This window comes from Talpa europaea (assembly GCF_964194135.1).
Source record: "Talpa europaea genome assembly, chromosome: 5".
In the NCBI taxonomy this organism is placed as follows: Eukaryota; Metazoa; Chordata; class Mammalia; order Eulipotyphla; family Talpidae; genus Talpa; species Talpa europaea.
Genome location: NC_140071.1, coordinates 142,718,960 through 142,735,290, shown reverse-complemented (window position 1 = coordinate 142,735,290; position 16,331 = coordinate 142,718,960). Strand labels below are relative to the sequence as shown.

Genomic DNA, 16,331 nt, shown 5'->3' with positions numbered 1-16,331 from the left:
CGGAGTGGGCAGGGACGGTGCCCTGAATGCTGTGCAAGCCTGCGCCCCCGCTCAGCACCCCTCCTGCGCGAGGGGCCTCCTGGGAGGGGCGGGCCCCACTGCACAACCAGGGCAGGGCGGAAGGGGGCGCGAGGGAGGGGTGCTGGAGACAGACCCACGCGCAGTCTGGGCCTGGGGAGAGGAAGTCACCCCCACTTCGGTTCTGCCCACATCAGCCCCCACACCACGCAGAGACTTTAAGACACCACAATTGTCGCAGAAATGGCGGGGGTGCGGTGGGGTGTGGGCGCGGGGTGGGGGGGCCGCTGAGGCGGCTTCGGGGACACAGCTGCAGGCGGTCACTGCCTTCGGTCAGTCCCCGGAGTGTCCTCGAGGTGGCGCCCTTGGGACACCGCCGCCTCCCTGCAGGCCCGTTGGGGTCCAGCCCGCGCCCCTGCGGCAGGAGCTGCCCGGCCAAGCCCGGCCCAGGAGACGTCTGCTCTGGGGAGGGTCTTGCGGCCCTCCCGCCTGTCCCAGGACGGGACTCGGCCTTGGGGACACCAAGTGTCTCGGCAAAGGTGTTCACAGCTGCCTGAAAGCTGGTGACCCCCACACGGTCCCGCCCGCCTCCATGCTGTGAGTCTGCCAGGGCTCTGTGGCCTGAGCACGAGCCCCCCAAATGCTTCATGAGCACACAGGACGGCCGACCTCGCCCCAACCCTGTAGCCCCGGCCAAGTTACTCCTGTCGGGGTGCTCGGGACAGGCTGCGGTGCATAAAGGAACCAGGAAACATCACCAGCTGCTGAGGATTGTCCGGGGGGGGGGGGGGGGGGTGTCGGGCTGAGTGAAGGGGCCCCCCGGCCAGGGTGCAGGGAGCAGAGAGGCAGGGCAGGGAGGGTGGCGGGGGTGCATGGCAGGGCATGCTGCGCTTGCTGTCAGTGTACAGGGTAGAGACAGAGCCTCTAACCTAGGGGTTCGGGTGGGGCTGGAACCTGGTGGCGAGCCCTGGCGCCCCCACCCTCGCCCTGGCGCCCCCACCCTCGCCCTGGCGCCCCCACCCTCGCCCTGGCGCCCCCACCCTCGCCCTGGCGCCCCCACCCTCGCCCAGGCGCGGGGCCTTCAGAAAACAGCCGCCCCCTGCAGCGGCACACATTTGGGGTGCCCTTGGAGTCAGGTGACGAGTGTGGCAGACAGAGGGCCTGGAGCTTAGCAATCTGCCCACGGCCCCCACTCAGGGGCCCCCTCCCCGCCTGCCCTGCAGCTGTCCCGCAGCGGCTCTTGCCAGCCGGGGGCTCGACCCAGGAGGTGTGGGCACCAAGAAGCTCCCTCCTGTGGCCCACTGAGGGCCGGGTCTCGTCAGAAGCCGGGGTGCGTGGCCCTCACGTGGCTCGAAGCCCCACTGGACACGTCCCTCCCAGGCCCAGTCCGGGGAGGCCCCGCCTCCCGCCTCGGGATGGTCAGTGGCTGCAGCTGCCCCACCTGGGGCCCGGTCGGAGGCGGCCTGGTCTTGCTCTCCTGGCGCTGCGGGGCCCCCACGCCACTGTCTGGGCAGCAGGGCTGCAGGTGCGCGGGGGTGCAGCTGACGGTGGAGGCCAGCATAGCGGGGCGCCCCGGGGGGCCTGCGCCGAGCCATGTCTGGGACCCCAGGCGGAGCGAGCGTTGCAGTCGTGGCCTGAACTCGCCCTCCATGCTGGTCCGGGCCTTGCTCAGCCCGGAGCAGGCGGCCGATGTGCCCAGGAACGGAGGCATGAGTGTGCGTGGGTGTGTGGGCTTTTTGTGTGGTGTAGGTGCACACGGTGTGTGCTGGTTGTAGGTGTGTGGAGGTGAGTGTGTGCGTGTGTGGAGGAGTGTGTGTAGGTGTGTGTAGAGTGTGCGTGAGTGCGAAGGAGCATGTGCGCGTGTGGAGGTGTGCGTGAGCATGTGCAGGTGTGGGTGTGTGAGTGTGTGCAGGAGTGTGCACAGCCGTGCGCGTGAGTGTTGCAGGTGTGGGTGTGTGGGCAGTGTCCTGAGTGGACGAGTGGGGATGGGCACAGTCTGTGTGACGGGGACGCGTGTGCAGAGGGTGTGGGTCTGTGTGTGGGGCGTGACTGTGTGTGGGGGTGCAGGGGGTGAACCTGGCCTTGGTGTGGGGTCTGTGGCTGAGAGTGGTTGGGGCGTCCCGGCTGGAGGCTGCCTCTGCTCGGGAGGTGCGGAGGGCGCAGTCTGGGGTCGGGGCTCCACAGCCGGTGTTGTCTCCTTCATGTCGTCACGCGTGTTTCACATTTCTTGTGCCGGACATGTGTGATGTAGAGGGAATACAAGCTGCTTGCGTCCCAGAGCAAAGGTGGGGTGAAGGGGGGCCTCTCCGGGGTTCTCACGCTGTGCTCCTCCATCCTGGGCAGCTCAGGCTGGTCACCGGGTGGCCCGCGGGGCCTGACCCCACAGCACCCCCACTCATGCGGACCTCGTGCCGCCCGGGGGTTCCAGCATGGACGCCCCTTCATGCACCCTCCAGTGGGTCAGCTGGGGGCTTTGCCGCTCCAGGAGCTGCTGCCTCTGCTGCCCCACCCGGCCACCCCAGTACTTGGGGGTCCCCATGCCTCTCCCCACTGCGGGCCCTGGTGTCCCCGAGTGCATGTGCCCAGGCCCCAGGGAATCGCTTGTGGAGGGGGGGTCTGTCATCCATGTGCTTAAATTAAACATCGCTCCTACCTGGCGCGCAGCTCACGCAGGACAAAGGGGTGAGGGGCAGCCTCTCCTGCCCAGCATCACACCAGGGGCAGCTCGGGCAGAGCAGCTGTGAGTGCCCGGTAGTGGCCCAGGTAACGCAGAGGGTCTGGAGCCCTCTCCTGGCGTGTCGGAGTCTCCCCCGGGCTGCGGTGGGGAGTGTGTGTGCATGTGTGCCATCTCGGGGAGCATCTGTCCTGCCTGACCACAGAGGAGGGCCACAGCCCCAGGATCTGGGGGTTGGCGCTTCAACAGGCAGATTTGTGGGGTATAGTGCCCGGCCACAGGCCACACAGACCATCACCAGAGAGGCGTGCAGCTGTGTGCTCTTCCCCCCAGGCTTTTATCGGTGCCTGCCCTCCTGGCGGCCCAGCTCAGAAGGCCCCAGAAGGGGGGGGGGGTAGGGGGAGCACTGGGCTGGAGGCGCCCCCTTCTCCTCACACTCCCCCAGTGCTCTGCGCCCAGCCCCCCCCCCCCCCCCCCAGCTCCAGGCAGGCTGGCTGTCCGCCCCTGGGACTTCCAAGCTCGGCCCTTGGGGGAGGAGTTCGGGCCTCCCTGCTCCCCCAGGCCGGGAGCCGCTGCCAGAAGGGGGTGTCCAGGCTGCATCTCCAGATGCAGGAGCTGGCCGAGAGTCCCCGTTGGCACCCTGAGCTCACGGAGCGGGCTTTGAGCCCACAGGCATCCATCTCAAGGCGGTGAGCAGGGCCAGACAGGCGGTTCCCACACGGGCAGCCAAGGTTTCCAGAAACTCCCGGCCGCCCCGGGAAGAAGCTCCCCGCCTGGCGGCCCGGCCCTTTGTTCCAGCCTCATTTCTCCAGCCCCGTCACTTCCAATCAAGGCCGGGCGGCCTGAGCTGCCTGAAGGTCCCGGCGGCTTGGCCAAGCCCAGCGCAAATCTGCGCTCCATTGTGGAAACCAAAACCTGCTCCCACCTCGAGGTGCTCTTCAGATTAAAACCAGACGTCCCCTGCACCCCAGTGAAAGTGGCTGAGACGCCCCCCTCTCCCCCAGACAGGAAGCACCCCCAGACGCAGCGGAGCACCAGGGCTGCCTGCCCGGCGCAGCGTGGCCAGCGGGGCACAGGACGACTTTCACCTGGGGCTCGGCCTGTGCCCCCTTGGCCTTGGCATGAGCTGGGGTGCCCAGCGGGGGCAGGGCGGGGGGCAGGGCGGGGGGCGGGCGGGGCTGGGCGGGTGGAGCAGGCAGACCTCAGAATTCCCCTCTTCCAAGGGCGTCTTGGCCTGCAGCCCAGCGTGAGGGACAGAGGGACAGGAGGGACAGCCGGACGGGCAGGTGACAAGGCCGCGCTGACGGCAGAGCCTGGATGTGGCCTCCTCTGGTCAGCTCTTTCCACTTTGGTTTTCAGGCGGCAACGTTGGGCCCAAGCCTCCTGCTGAGAAGGGACGGGCCTCCCCTCCCAGGCCCCCCCCCCCAGGCCTGGCCTGGGGCGGTCAGGGACCCCTGGGCTGGCCGGAGGTTGCCTCCCCCGCCCCAGCCGCTCCCAGCTCAGCCTAAGGGGGTGCTGGAAGGGCCCTGGGCGGGAGGCAGCGCTGGCCCAGCGGCCTGGAGAAGCTCCTCCACTGGCCTGGGGCGCGGGATGTCAGCTTCCCCTCCTCCCGCTCTGCCCCCCACCTCCTGGGGAGCGGGGCTCTGGGGGGGTAGGAAAATTATCTTCCTCTTCCAACGTTTAAAGGGAGACTTGACACAGAAGGAAGTGGCTGGACCCCCAAAGGCCGCCAGATCATTTTCAAACATCCCGTCTTTTTCAAAGCAAGTATTTTCAAGGCGCCAAGACGAGCAGGGCTGTTCTTCTCGCACTGCACCCTCCCGGCTGGGGGGACGGCGGCCCAAGCCAAGAGGTGGTGCTGAGAGGGCCCCGGCCACTGCCTGCACACCTGGAGAGTGCTCGGACTTCGCCTGGGGGTGCCCGGTGGGGGCCGGGCCAGGGGCCGGCACTGGCTGCTCTGCCCCACCCGCCACCCAGCCGGGGGCACTGGAGCAGGAAGACCACGGGGCTCCCTCTCGCCTGGCGGATCACCCCAGGGCCCCTGCTGAGCCAGCGCTTTCCGCTGCCCCCAGGCCCACCATTCACCCTGTCACCTCCCAGCTCCGCCACCCCCAGAAGCTCCCGGGGCTCTGCAGCCTGGGAACCTGGAGTTCAGCGGCCCAGAGCTGGCCCGCTCCTTCCAGGAACCTCCTCCCCCTCCCCGCCCCGGGACTGCCGGGGAGCCAGGTGGGGAGGAGGCGGAAGGGCTGTCCCCTGTCCCCTGTCCCTCGGCGCCCGGAGCCTTCCCAGGCAGACGGAAGGCAGACGCCTGTGCGCTGCCCCAGAGAAAGACGGACGGGCCTGCCCATCCTGCAGGAGCCAGGGCCCCTCGGCGTCGGGGGTGTCAGGCTGCCACCTGACCCCGAGCCCCACGGGCTGGGGTGCTCCAAGCCCGAGCAGAGAGGGGAGCCACGCTGCAGAGTCCCAGCCCCCCCACTCGTTGTGGGGACCAGTGTGGTGCGGAGGCCCAGATCCAGGGAGAAGCCCCTTGGGGGGTCCCTCAGCCCAGCCAGCATCAGCCCCCAGGTGGAAAGTCAAGGTGCTCTCAGAGGGGCGCCCCAGGCGGTGTCCCCACTGGGGGAGACGAGCTTCCCCACCCAGCAGGGAGCACGCAGCGGGGAGCGAGGTGGGGCAGCTGGAGGACCCTGGTGGATCTTGGGGTGGTCACCGCCTCTTTCATCCAGGTGACGCGGAGTGGGACAAGGGCGGAGGAAGCGAGAACAAGGGAGACAGAAGCCTGGGCAGGGACATTCTCTGAAATCCGGGACACCCGTCATCAGAGCAACGGGACAGGGGGCCAGAGCAGAGGCCCAGCCTGCTCCCTGCTCGGGGTCCCTGCTCTGGGGTTGCCGCTCTGGGGCCACCCATGCAGTCAGGAGGGCACTGGTGTCCTTCAGGGGTGTTTGCGGGGGCTTGAAGGTGGCTCCTGCACGGGGGTGGTGGAGCTGGGGGGACAGAGTAAACGGGGAAGCAAGGCCCACTGTGGCTGGGCATGGGGGGGGGTGGAGACAGCACAGGATGAGGTGGCCCCTCAGAGAAGGGCGAGAGCAGGTCTCCAGGCTGGGCCGCCCAGGATGCATCTCCAGGGGGTCCCGGTTGCCCAAGAACAGCGTCTGGGTTTCCAAACAGTCAGGATTTGAGGCTGCCCGGGTCTGAGGTCAGCGCCTATGTCACGACCCCCATGGCCAGCAGCCAGCGTCCTGTGTGCAAAGGCGCCTTAGCGAGCTTGGGCTCCGGGCTCCCTAACTGTCCCTGCACCCCAGCAGTGAGCTCTGCCAGCTCACCAGAGCCCCAGCAGCTCGCCCCAGCGCAGGCAACACGACTTCAGGAGGTGTGGAGGGGCCGCAGTGCAGGCAGTGTTGGGGTGCCCTGACCACTGCTGAGCCTGGGGCGGGGGGCTGTGCCCAGAACGAGGGGGGGGGAGGAAGGCCTGCTCTGGCTGCGGGTCCCTGGAGCCTGCAGGGCTCTGCTCTCCAGGGCAGCCGAAGGGCAGTGGGGAGGCCAGGCGGCCACCCAGTGCCAGGGCCACCGTTCTCCCGGCGGGTCCGCCCCTTGCGCTCACTCAGCCAGTCTCCAGCACTGGACTCTGGGCCAGAGGGGTGGGGAGGCGGCCCAGGCCGCACAGCCTGGAGGGGATTAGAATCCAGACCGTGGGATGCTCTGAAAAATGGGGACCTCTGTGCGCGGCTGGAGAAACAGCTGAGGGGCTCGGGCAGCCCTGGGGGCAGGCGGGGCCTGGAAGGTGCGGGGCAGCGTGTGTGCAGGCGCCTCCTGGGTCCCGCGCCCCTGTCTACACCGCAGGGCGGGCTGCGCTTCTCTCAAAGCCCCCGGCTCTTGCCCTCGCGGAGCCGGCGGCCGGGCCTCGGCGGGCGCTCTCTGCCCTGGGCAGCGCGGGGCACTCGGGAGACCACAGCCGTCCCCGGCCGGCGGCTCCCTGGGCTCAGCGTCGCGGGGCAGGGCCCGCAGCCCGCAGCCCGCTGCCCCCGCCGGAGCCCCGCGCCGGATCCCCGGGAGCCCCGCGCCGGATCCCCTCTGCGCGCGGCGGGCGCGGGGAGGGCGGGGAGTCGGCCCCGAGTCGGGGACGGCCTCTCCCCCGGGGTGGCCCCCGCGGCCCCCAAGGTCCCCCCCAGCGGGGAGGGTGGCGGGGTCCCTCCCGCCGGACCCGCCCGCCGGCCTCCAGGCCTCGCCCTGGCGCCCCAGGTCGGCCTCGCGGTGCGGGCGCGCGCCCTGGCCGTGCCCGGGGCTGGGGCGCCAGGCCTGGCCTGGCCTCGCCTCGCCTCAGCCTCCGCTCTGGAAAGTGGAGGTGCCTCTGCCCGCCACGGCGTCCCGAAGCGAAGCGCGGCGGGGCCCGCGGGGACTCGGGCGGGACTCGGGCGGCGCCCGGGGGGCAGGGCGCTGGGGGGGGCAGGGCGCTGGGGGGGGCAGGGCGCTCGCGGGGCTGGGCGCTGGGCGCTGGGGCGGTGCTGGGCGCCGGTGGGCGGGGGGCGGGCGCTGGGCGCTGGCTGGGCTGGGGGCTGGATGCATCTCCGAGAAAACGCGCTCGGGTGAAGCCGGCTTCTCCCCCGCCGCGCGCCGACCGCGGGGATCCGGCCGTCCGGGTCGCCGAATGCGCTTTCGTTACCGGCCCCCCGGCGCCCGGCTCCAGGAGCAGAAGGGGGGGCGCAGAGGGGCGGGCCCTGACCCCCAGGACCCCGCAGCCGCGCAGCCGCCCCCGCCCCTGAGCCCCGGTCCCGGGGCGCCCTCCTCGGGGGACCTCGGCCGCCTCGCGGGCAGGCGGGGGTGGGGGGGCGGGGGGTGCATTTCCTTACTCTGGCACCGACGGGGGGGCCGGAGGGCTCGGCGCCTCCCTGCGGCCTGGAGAGCGCGTTTCAGGGCGCGCGGACAAGAGCCGGCGACTTTGCCGCCCGGACCCCGGGGTCCTTCAAAGGCCGGCCCGGCCTCTCGCGGCTGCCCGGACGCCTCGGGCCTTCACGCCCGCCCTGCACACGCGCCCGCCCTGCACACGCGCCCGCCCTGCACACGCGCCCGCCCTGCACACACGCACACGCGCCCGCCCTGCACACGCGCCCGCCCTGCACACACGCACACGCGCCCGCCCTGCACACGCGCCCGCCCTGCACACGCGCCCGCCCTGCACACACGCCCGCGCTGCACACGCGCCCGCCCTGCACACACGCACACGCGCCCGCCCTGCACACGCGCCTGCCCTGCACACACGCACACGCGCGTGCACACGGCACATAAGCACACCCTGGCGCGCGCGGCTGCTCCCGCGCGGCCCCACGCGCTCCCCGCGGCGAGGCGGGCGGGTCTCGGCCGGCCGCGATTGGCCAGCCCGGCCCCGGGGCCCGCGGCCAATGCGCGCAGCCGGGGAGCCCCGCCCCGCCCCGCGCGAGCCCCGGCCCCGGAGAGGCCCCCGGGCGGCGGGGTCGGCCGCGCCCCCCAGCCCGGCCGCGGCCGCCGTCCTCGGCCGCGCGACCGACTGCGCGCGGGGTCCGGGCGGCGAGTCCCCCGCCGCCGCCCCGGGCCCCGCCGCCCCCCCGCCCGCCGGCCCCGCCCCGCGCCCCGCCCCCCGCCCGCCCCCCGCGGCCCGGCCGGGCGGCGACCAGAGCGGCGGCGAGAGCGGCACCAGCGGCCCGGCCGGCGCTCGGAGTCCGCGCCCGCCCCGCCCGCCCGGCCGCCCGGCCCGCGCCCCGGGCCCCCGCGGGTCCAGCCCCCCGCGGCCCCGCGCCGGCCGCGCCCCGGGCGCCGGACCCCAGAGCGGAGACCCCGACGGGCCCGCGGCCGCGATGCCGGACGAGCTGACGGAGCCCGGGCGCGCCACGCCGGCGCGCGCCTCCTCCTTCCTCATCGAGAACCTGCTGGCGGCCGGGGCCGGGGCCGGGGCCGGGGCCGGGGCCGGGGGCGCCGCGCGCGCGGCCCGGGGCTGCGGCGGCCGCGAGGACCCGGAGGCCGACGGCGACCCCGAGGACGAGGACGCGGAGCCCGCGCGGCGGCGGCCGCAGCCTCGAGCGCGCGCGGGGCCCGGCGGGGAGGCGGGGGCGCTGCTCGGGCCGGGCGCGCCGGGCCCCGGCCCCCCGCCGCCCCCCGGCCCCGGGCCGCCCCCCGCCCTGGGCGGCGGCGCGACGCGCTGGTTCCGGCGGGCGCCCGGCGGCCCCGGAGGCGGCCCCAGCCCTGACCGTGAGTGCGGGGGCCCGGCCGGCCTCCTCCGCGCGCGGCGTCGGGGACGGGCTGCGGGGCCCGGCCGGGCGGGCGGGCGGGGAGGCGGCGTCTGGGGGCCCGGGCTCTGCCGGAGAGGGAGGCTGGGGGACCCCAAGAGGAGCCCCGCGCCGGCAGAGAAAGGAGAGGCGGCGGGAGGCCGGGAGGCCGGAGCGCGGCGGGGCCGGGGCGGCGCGGGGGAGGGGCGGGGAGCAGGCGCGCAGGCCCCCCGGAAAGCGCAGGGGGGGCACCAGCGGGGAAGCCGCCGCTGAGGGACGTTGGCGCCCAGGGGGCTCCTCTCCCACCTCAGCGGTGCCCCCCGGGCCCAGCCCCTTCTCTGCGCGGCCTCCCTCGCCCTCCTCCGGGCTCTGGGGCGGCCAGCGGGGCCTGTAAGGTGCGACCCCCCCCTTCGGCGCCCCCAGTCCCTCTTCCCTCCCGCCCCTCCCCCTCCAGCCTTTGTTCCCCGCAGAAGGCTCAGAGGGGGTGCTCAGCCCCCAACCCACTCACCCCTCTTGCCCCGACACCCCAACCCGGGTCCACCGCTCCCCAGGAGTTGCTCCCAGTGTCCCTGGGGCACCTGCCCCGTGGAGGGAGGCCCTGGGGGAAGACCTGAAGCCTTCCATCAGCACCCCAGGCTTCGCTAGCCCCCCAAACACAGGCCCTGGGAGGCCAGCTCGGGGCTCTCCCTGGCGCTGGCTTGAAGTCTCGGCAGCTGTGTGTGCCATCGGGGTGGGCAGGGGGGCAGGACCCCTCCCAGGTCTTGGATAACTCCCTTGCCCCGTGTATAATGACCCCCCGCAGAGTGACCCACATCTCAGAGTCCTCGGCCAGCAAGTCCGTCCTGTTCCGTCCTGTTCCCCGCTTCCTGTAAACTTCATCGACTCCAGTGGTTTCTCTGAAATCCAGTGATAAAATTGGGTGTCCTTCAGGGGGTGCAAAGGGCAAGACCTGTTCTCCCCGGCCCCCTCCCCCAGCCCACCTGCAGCCCCTCTGTAGCTCAGGAATCCGGGGCTCCTCCTTATTTCGCACAATGCGGGTTTCTGCCCCTGACCAGGCCAGCCGCTGTGCTGCCTGGCCGCAATGCCTGGGCCTCTGCGGGCATCGGGCAGAGGCCCCCACGGCTGGGGGTGCTTGCCAACCTGCGGCCTGCCGCTCTGCCGGCCCGCGAGGGCTCCTGCCGATCGTGGACACTAACGTGGGAGCCAGCCCAAGCCCCCCATCCGGCTCTGCAGGCTCTGCGGGCCTCACTGGGCCGCAGGCATGGGCACCGCACTCCCGCCACAGCCCTCCGACCTGCCCGCCTCTGCGGGGTGCTCAGGCCAAGGCAGAGGACCCACTGGTCAGGGCGAACCTCCTGGGCAGGCCTCTGGCCGCACCTCTTGAGGGGCCTCTGGCGGCCTGTTCCGCAGGGCAGCCCCTTACCAGCCTCAGGGCAGAGGGCCCTCCTCTTGGGGACCAGGGGGGCTCCCTCTTGGAGCATCAACTCAGGGACCAAGCCCACAGGCGGAACCAGAAGTCCAGAGTGGGCCTGGGCGGGTGCGCCGCTCTGTCCCCTGTCGGCCTGGGCTCCTTGAAGGTTTTCGGGCCATGTGCCCCGGACTCGGGGAGGGAGTGCGTGGTGGGAGCCGGGGCTCTTGGGGAGCGCCTGCTTTTGCTCGCCCTCAGGGAGCGCTCCCCCAGCCAGCGGCTTTGGTCAGCTTGGGCTGGCCGGGGAGGAAGGCGGCTACAAGTCTTTGCTTTTGCGTTGGGGGTGCTGGTTGCAGTTTCTTGACCGTCTGCTCTGAGGGGGCGGCCCCTCCTGCCAGCGCCCCGGGGCCCACCGTGGCCAGGGAGGCCGCCTGAGCCGGGCTGGCCTGCGAGCGGTGTGGGCAGGGAGCACCCGGGGTGGGCGTTCTTGCCAGGCTCGGCTCCCCGGCGCTGCCCCTGCCCCGCCAGCGCGCCCGGCCGAGGCTGTCAGGGGCCAGGTCCCCGCGGGCGGCGGGGACCTCCAGGTGCTGTGGGGCGCGCGCCACTGCGGGGCGTCGCCAAGGGACCAAGCGTGCGCCCCTGTCTCCCCTGCAGCCAGCGACCGGGACTCACCGGAGACGGGCGAGGCGCTGGGCCGCGCCGAGGGGGCCTGGCCGCGGGGCGCCGGGCCCGGGGCGGCGCGGCGGGAGGCGGCGGAGCCGGCGGAGGCCCAGGCGGCCGGGGAGGCGCGCGGCGGCCGCAAGAAGAAGACGCGCACGGTCTTCTCGCGCAGCCAGGTCTTCCAGCTCGAGTCCACCTTCGACCTGAAGCGCTACCTGAGCAGCGCCGAGCGCGCCGGCCTGGCCGCCTCCCTGCAGCTCACCGAGACGCAGGTCAAGATCTGGTTCCAGAACCGCCGCAACAAGTGGAAGCGGCAGCTGGCGGCCGAGCTGGAGGCGGCCAGCCTGTCCCCGCCGGGCGCGCAGCGGCTCGTGCGCGTGCCCGTGCTCTACCACGAGAGCCCCCCGGCCGCGGCCGCCCCCGGGGCGCCCGCCGCGCTGCCCTTCCCGCTGGCGCCCGCCGCGCCGCCCCCGCCGGTGCTGGGCTTCTCCGGGGCGCTCGCCTACCCGCTGGCCGCCTTCCCCGCGGCCGCCCCCGTGCCCTTTCTTCGGGCGCAGATGCCCGGCCTGGTGTGAGCTGCCCCCGGCCCTGGGGAGCTCTGCGGGGGGCCGGCGGCGGGCGGCGGGCCGCGGGGGGCCGCTGGGGGCCGGGGCAGGGCTGGGAGCGCCTGCAGCCTCCCGGCACCGGCACCGGCACCGGGAGCAGCTGGAGGGCCCAGCCCTGTGAGGGCCGCCGGGACCTCAGCCTGTGGCTCGGAGCGGTTGCAAGGCTGGACCCCCACGGGGATGCGCGGTGGAGGTGGTGGCCTGCAGACCCGGGCCGGCCCCAGCGCCGGGGCCACACACAGTCTGCCCAGCGTGCTGCCAGGGGACTGGACACCATGCCCCTCCGGGATGGACAGCGCAGGGACCCGGACTGCGGCCTCCGAGGACTGTGACCAGCCTGGTGGACTCCAGGAGGGTCCCCAGCAGAGAGAACGGGGGGCAGAGCGCTCCTGGGGAGGGAGGGTGGAGGACCCTGCGGGACGCAGAGCGGGCCAGGCAGGGCTCCTCCCTGGACTGCGGCTGCCAATCCGGTTCTCCAGGCGGAGATTTTTTTTTTAAACGAATCTGCTTATTTGCGTATGGAATAAAAAGGGACATTTTCTGGAAGCTTCTGCTGCCGCGTGATCTCTGGGGTGGCGGGTCCTCCGCAGGTGCAGGCTGCATGGGCGCCATCCCCCTCTGGGACACCCCCATGCCCTGTGGTGTGGGGGCTGCACTCTGCCCCTTTCCTGCCCGGAAGGCTCCGGGACCTCAGGGGAAGAGAGGGGACCGTGCTCCCCAAATTCTGGAGCCTCTGTGGAAACCAAAAGCCACAGGCAGGTGAAGGCAGATCACAAAGCCGCAGGGCGCTGCCCCCCTCCACCGCCCCTTCCTCCCCTCAGTGGAGACGGCAGCCCGAAGGGGTGTGCAGATTCCCCTTTGGCCAAAACAAAACACTGGGCTCCAGCAAAGGCAGGTGGAGAACTGGGGCGCAGCTTCACACCGGCTGTCTGGGTCACTGGGAAGCTGGGGGCTCAGCCAGGGCCCACCTTACAGGCTCTGGGTGAAGGCTGATCCCTGACCTCCACCCCTGCGACCGGGCCCCCAGCCCTGAGGTGCAGATGGAGCCGGGGCGTGCTCCGAAGCTTCTGGGTCTGGGGACAGAGGTCATTCCAGGCCAGAAAGGGTCGTTTCTGGGACAGAATCGAGTAACCCCCCCTCCCCTCCAGGGTGGGATGGACTCTCTGAACCGAGGTGTGCGGCAAAGGGCCCGGCTCCTCCGGTGGCGCCAGACGGCCCAGGAGAGGCGCCCCGGGGTCTCCCGGCAGGTGGGCGCTCATCTGCCTGCCCTAACTCCAGCGCTCTGACCACCGGGAGTCGCTCCCCCACCCAGCCCCTCCGGTCAGGTCTGGAGCCCCAGGCCGGGCCCCAGCAAGCTGCAGCTGGAAGGGCCAGCCCCTGACCGGGCGTCTCTGCCCCTCCCAGCTCTGAGGTTCCCACCTGGGCTCCGGTGTTCGTGGCGGTGGGCACCTGGGAGACCGTGGGGGCCGACCCCCCGGGTTTGCAGCTGCTGCCCCAGCCTCTTCTCAGCCTGCCTGCTCCTGGGGCCCTCTGGGGGTGGGGAGATGCCCCACCCTGTTGCAGTTAACCTGTGCCCCAAACTAGTTTTTGCTGGACTCAGTGCAGAAAGGACTTGGGAGGTGCTTCAGCAAGAGGAGTTTGCAGCAGCCCCAGCCCAAGCGGGAGCGCAGAGGCACTGGGCGTGCAGGGAGTGCAGGGCGCTCGCCTCCCTCCCTCTCTCCTCCCACAGCCCTCGCCGGGGCCGGGCGTCTAGGGGCCCAGGGTCCGGGGCTCAGGGTCCGCCTGGGCCCCTGGCTCAGACTCCCGTGGCTTTCGTGGTGGCTCTGGCCCTCAGAGGATGCGGCTCTTTGGGACGCACCACACGGCCCGAGGCCGCCCCAGGGCCCGCCCAGCACCCCCCCAACACCAGGCCCTGGCCCCCCACAGCTCAGCGGTGGTGGGATCGGAGCTGCCTGGGGCAGGGAGACCGGGCAGGGAACCAGACACCAAAACCCCGGTCGGGGTTGCCGCCGCCACGCAGACTGTTGTTCTTTCACTTGATTACGAGAACGGATTTTTTTATTTTATGTATTTTACATCGTCTTCCTCTCTGTACAATGCGTGCTTTCCCCTCGCGGGAGTGGTCCCCGAACCCCTATCTCCAACCCCCCATGCGCCCTTGTGCGTGAGACACGTTCCGGCCGCTGTTTTGATCTCTCCCCCGACCCTCCCCTGCTGAGTGTCTGGATTCATAGTTGCCTGTTAATTTTGTGACAGTTTTTATGGGCTGTCTGGGTCCCGCGCTGGTGCAGCCCGGAGGTGGCCTGGCGGCCGCCACGCACACTACACGATGCTGCCGATGGCTGCCAGCCTGGCCACCCTCTTTCTCTTAGTGGCCCTGGGGAGCCGGGGCGCTGGGGGTGCTGGAGGTGCTCTGAGGGCCCAGGACTAGCACGCGTGACCCATGGGGAGGGAGTCACCCCCCACCCCCGCTGCTCTCAGTCTGAGGAGGGGTCCAGGGGGCTGCCCATGCAGGTGGATCCAGAGAGAAGGGCTGGCCCTTTGATGGAATTAGTGATAAGTCCGCCGGAGTCACTCCGCGCCTGCCTGGTCCCCGAGGACCAGACGGAGCAGGGAGCCAGGAGGCGGGGGAGGGGCTGCTCCCCAGCTGGGGAAGGTCTGGGAGCAGGTTTGATCTGCGGAGGTCAGGAGCTGGCCCTCCCCAGTGATTATCCAGCCTCCCAGGTGAGCTACCTGAGGTACAAGCCGGAGAAGGGTGCGTGACCCCAGCCCAGGAGCCCCAGAGGGCGCACGGGACAAGGCTGGGACCAGGCTGGGCGTACGCCCGGCCTCCAGCTCCAGCTGTCCTCCAGGGAGCCTCAGGCCTCCTGGCAGAGATGAATGGCTTTGATGTGTCCCCCTCAGAACCCCTCCAAGCCCACCCTCCCTCTATGGGCACCATTCAAGCCACCCAGGGCTTAAGGTTGCAGAGCCCGACCCAGCGCAGCCCTGCTCCAACGGCCTAGAGCAAGACCCCAGGAGAGGGCCAGGGGTCTGGGACCTGCAAGCGGTCCTCTCTGATCTGAGCAAGGCCCTGGGGTCGAGGGCACTGCTAAGGGTCCCCAACCCAGTTTATGCCCCAGAGGGAGCCAGGGCTGCCCATCCCTCTGGCCCAGCCCTCTGGTGGCTGCCCTGCCCCGCCCCACCCTTGGCCCCTGCAGGCCCTGCCCGAAGTGCAGACGTTACCTGGGCTTCACCCCCGCCACTCACCCAAAGCCTTGGCGAGGCCTCCTGTACCAGGAGCTTTCCCATCTAAGGCTTCCCAGTCCCCCACTCTGCACCTGGGGCGGCCCCAGACCTTCTCCCACCCACCTGAGCCTTGTCATCAGGAACAGGTTAAGGCGGAGCAGTGGCCTCCAGCCCTCCCCTCCCCAGCCAGGTCTGGCTTCTTGGGGATCAGGTTTCCCAAACCTTTGGCTCTGGGCCACCCAGAAAGGGCCCCACTTGGGTCGGAGCAAAAGGGGTGAGGAGCTGCCAGGCAGGCACAGCAGAGGGGCGCAGAGGCCGGCAGGCTTCCCTGTCTCTCTCTCCCAGTCAGCTCTCGGGTGCCTGCGTGGACCCTCTGCGAGGCCCCAGAGGGCAGATACGGGCAGGGACGCTGAGAAGCCGCCAGGCTCCCAAGGGCCCTCAGCTCCCCTTTCTCCGCCTGGCTGGGGGCCGCACTCCTGCAAGTCCCAATACTGCTCAGTGTGTGGCTCCCTTCCCGACTCCAGGATCTCCTGCAGGGTCCCCTTTGGCCTCTCTGGCCTTCTGGCAGGCAGCGCAGGCATCCAGCAAGCCGCCTGCCTGCAGAGGGGTCCTGCTGAAAACTGGGGTCCCAGCCTCCTGCAAGCCAGATCCCCAAGGTGCTCATCCCCCAACTGGCTGCAAAGCCCAGCTGCCCACGCAGGAAAGGAGAGGGGGGCTGGAAGGCCGGGTGTCTCTGCAGCGCGAGCTGTGACTCTGCCGGGGGTGGGGACCCTGGCCGTGGCGGCAAGAGCCCAGGGAAGGGGCAGCCTCGGTGCGTCCCCCCCGCCCCCCCAGCTGGCCTGCTCCTGGCTTCCGTGCAGAAGCCTCTGCGACCACTTGCTGATTTTTAAAAAAGATTTATTTATTTGTGCACACAAGAGCTGGGGTACAGGCCGGAGGTGCGGGTGGGGCGTGGGGGCGGGTGAGAGGGCTCCCCAGAGACAGAGCGGGGAGCAGAACAGGCAGACGGACTGACACCCACTGCCGAGGGGAGCAGCGGGGAGGCGGGAGGGTCTGCGCGCCCCGTGGGCAGCTCCCTGGCCGGGAGGGACTCGCGCAGCAGAGGCTGCGGCAGCTCCACGGGCTGCGTCTAAGCCCTGGTGGCCAGCGAGGGCCACTTGCTGGTTTTTTAATCACGAAAGTAGCGGCGCTGCAGGGATTATCTGCTAAACAGAAATGAGTGATCCGGCTCCCCCTTCAGAGGCCGCTTTAGGGCGTCGGGCCGGGCTGCGGGGCGCGGCGCCCTGGGCCGGGCTGGCGCCGGGGCGGTCGGGCCGGAGGCGCCGCGGCAGGAACCGGAGCAGCGGCCCGGCGAGCAGAGCGCCGACCGGCTGGGCGCGCCGCAGCTCAGACTGCGAGGGGGCGCGGGTCATTTGGGGGCCCCTTCTGCTTTAGCACCTGAACGCGCCCACGAGGAACCTGGAGAGTCAGCGCGGCGGGGCTGGCTGGGGCGCGGCTGGAGT

At 71.4% G+C, this 16,331-nt stretch overlaps 1 protein-coding gene across 1 annotated transcript; it reads left to right on the top strand.

Moving 5' to 3' along the window:
- Positions 1–8,520: 8,520 nt before the first annotated feature.
- Positions 8,521–11,571, top strand: HMX1 (H6 family homeobox 1; the record flags this gene model as incomplete). The annotated part of the gene is made up of 2 exons (XM_084234258.1): positions 8,521–8,911; positions 10,991–11,571. The coding sequence occupies 2 exons, from the start codon at positions 8,521–8,523 to the stop codon at positions 11,569–11,571; spliced, it is 972 nt and encodes a 323-aa protein (XP_084090384.1).
- Between the last annotated feature and the right edge of the window lie 4,760 nt (positions 11,572–16,331).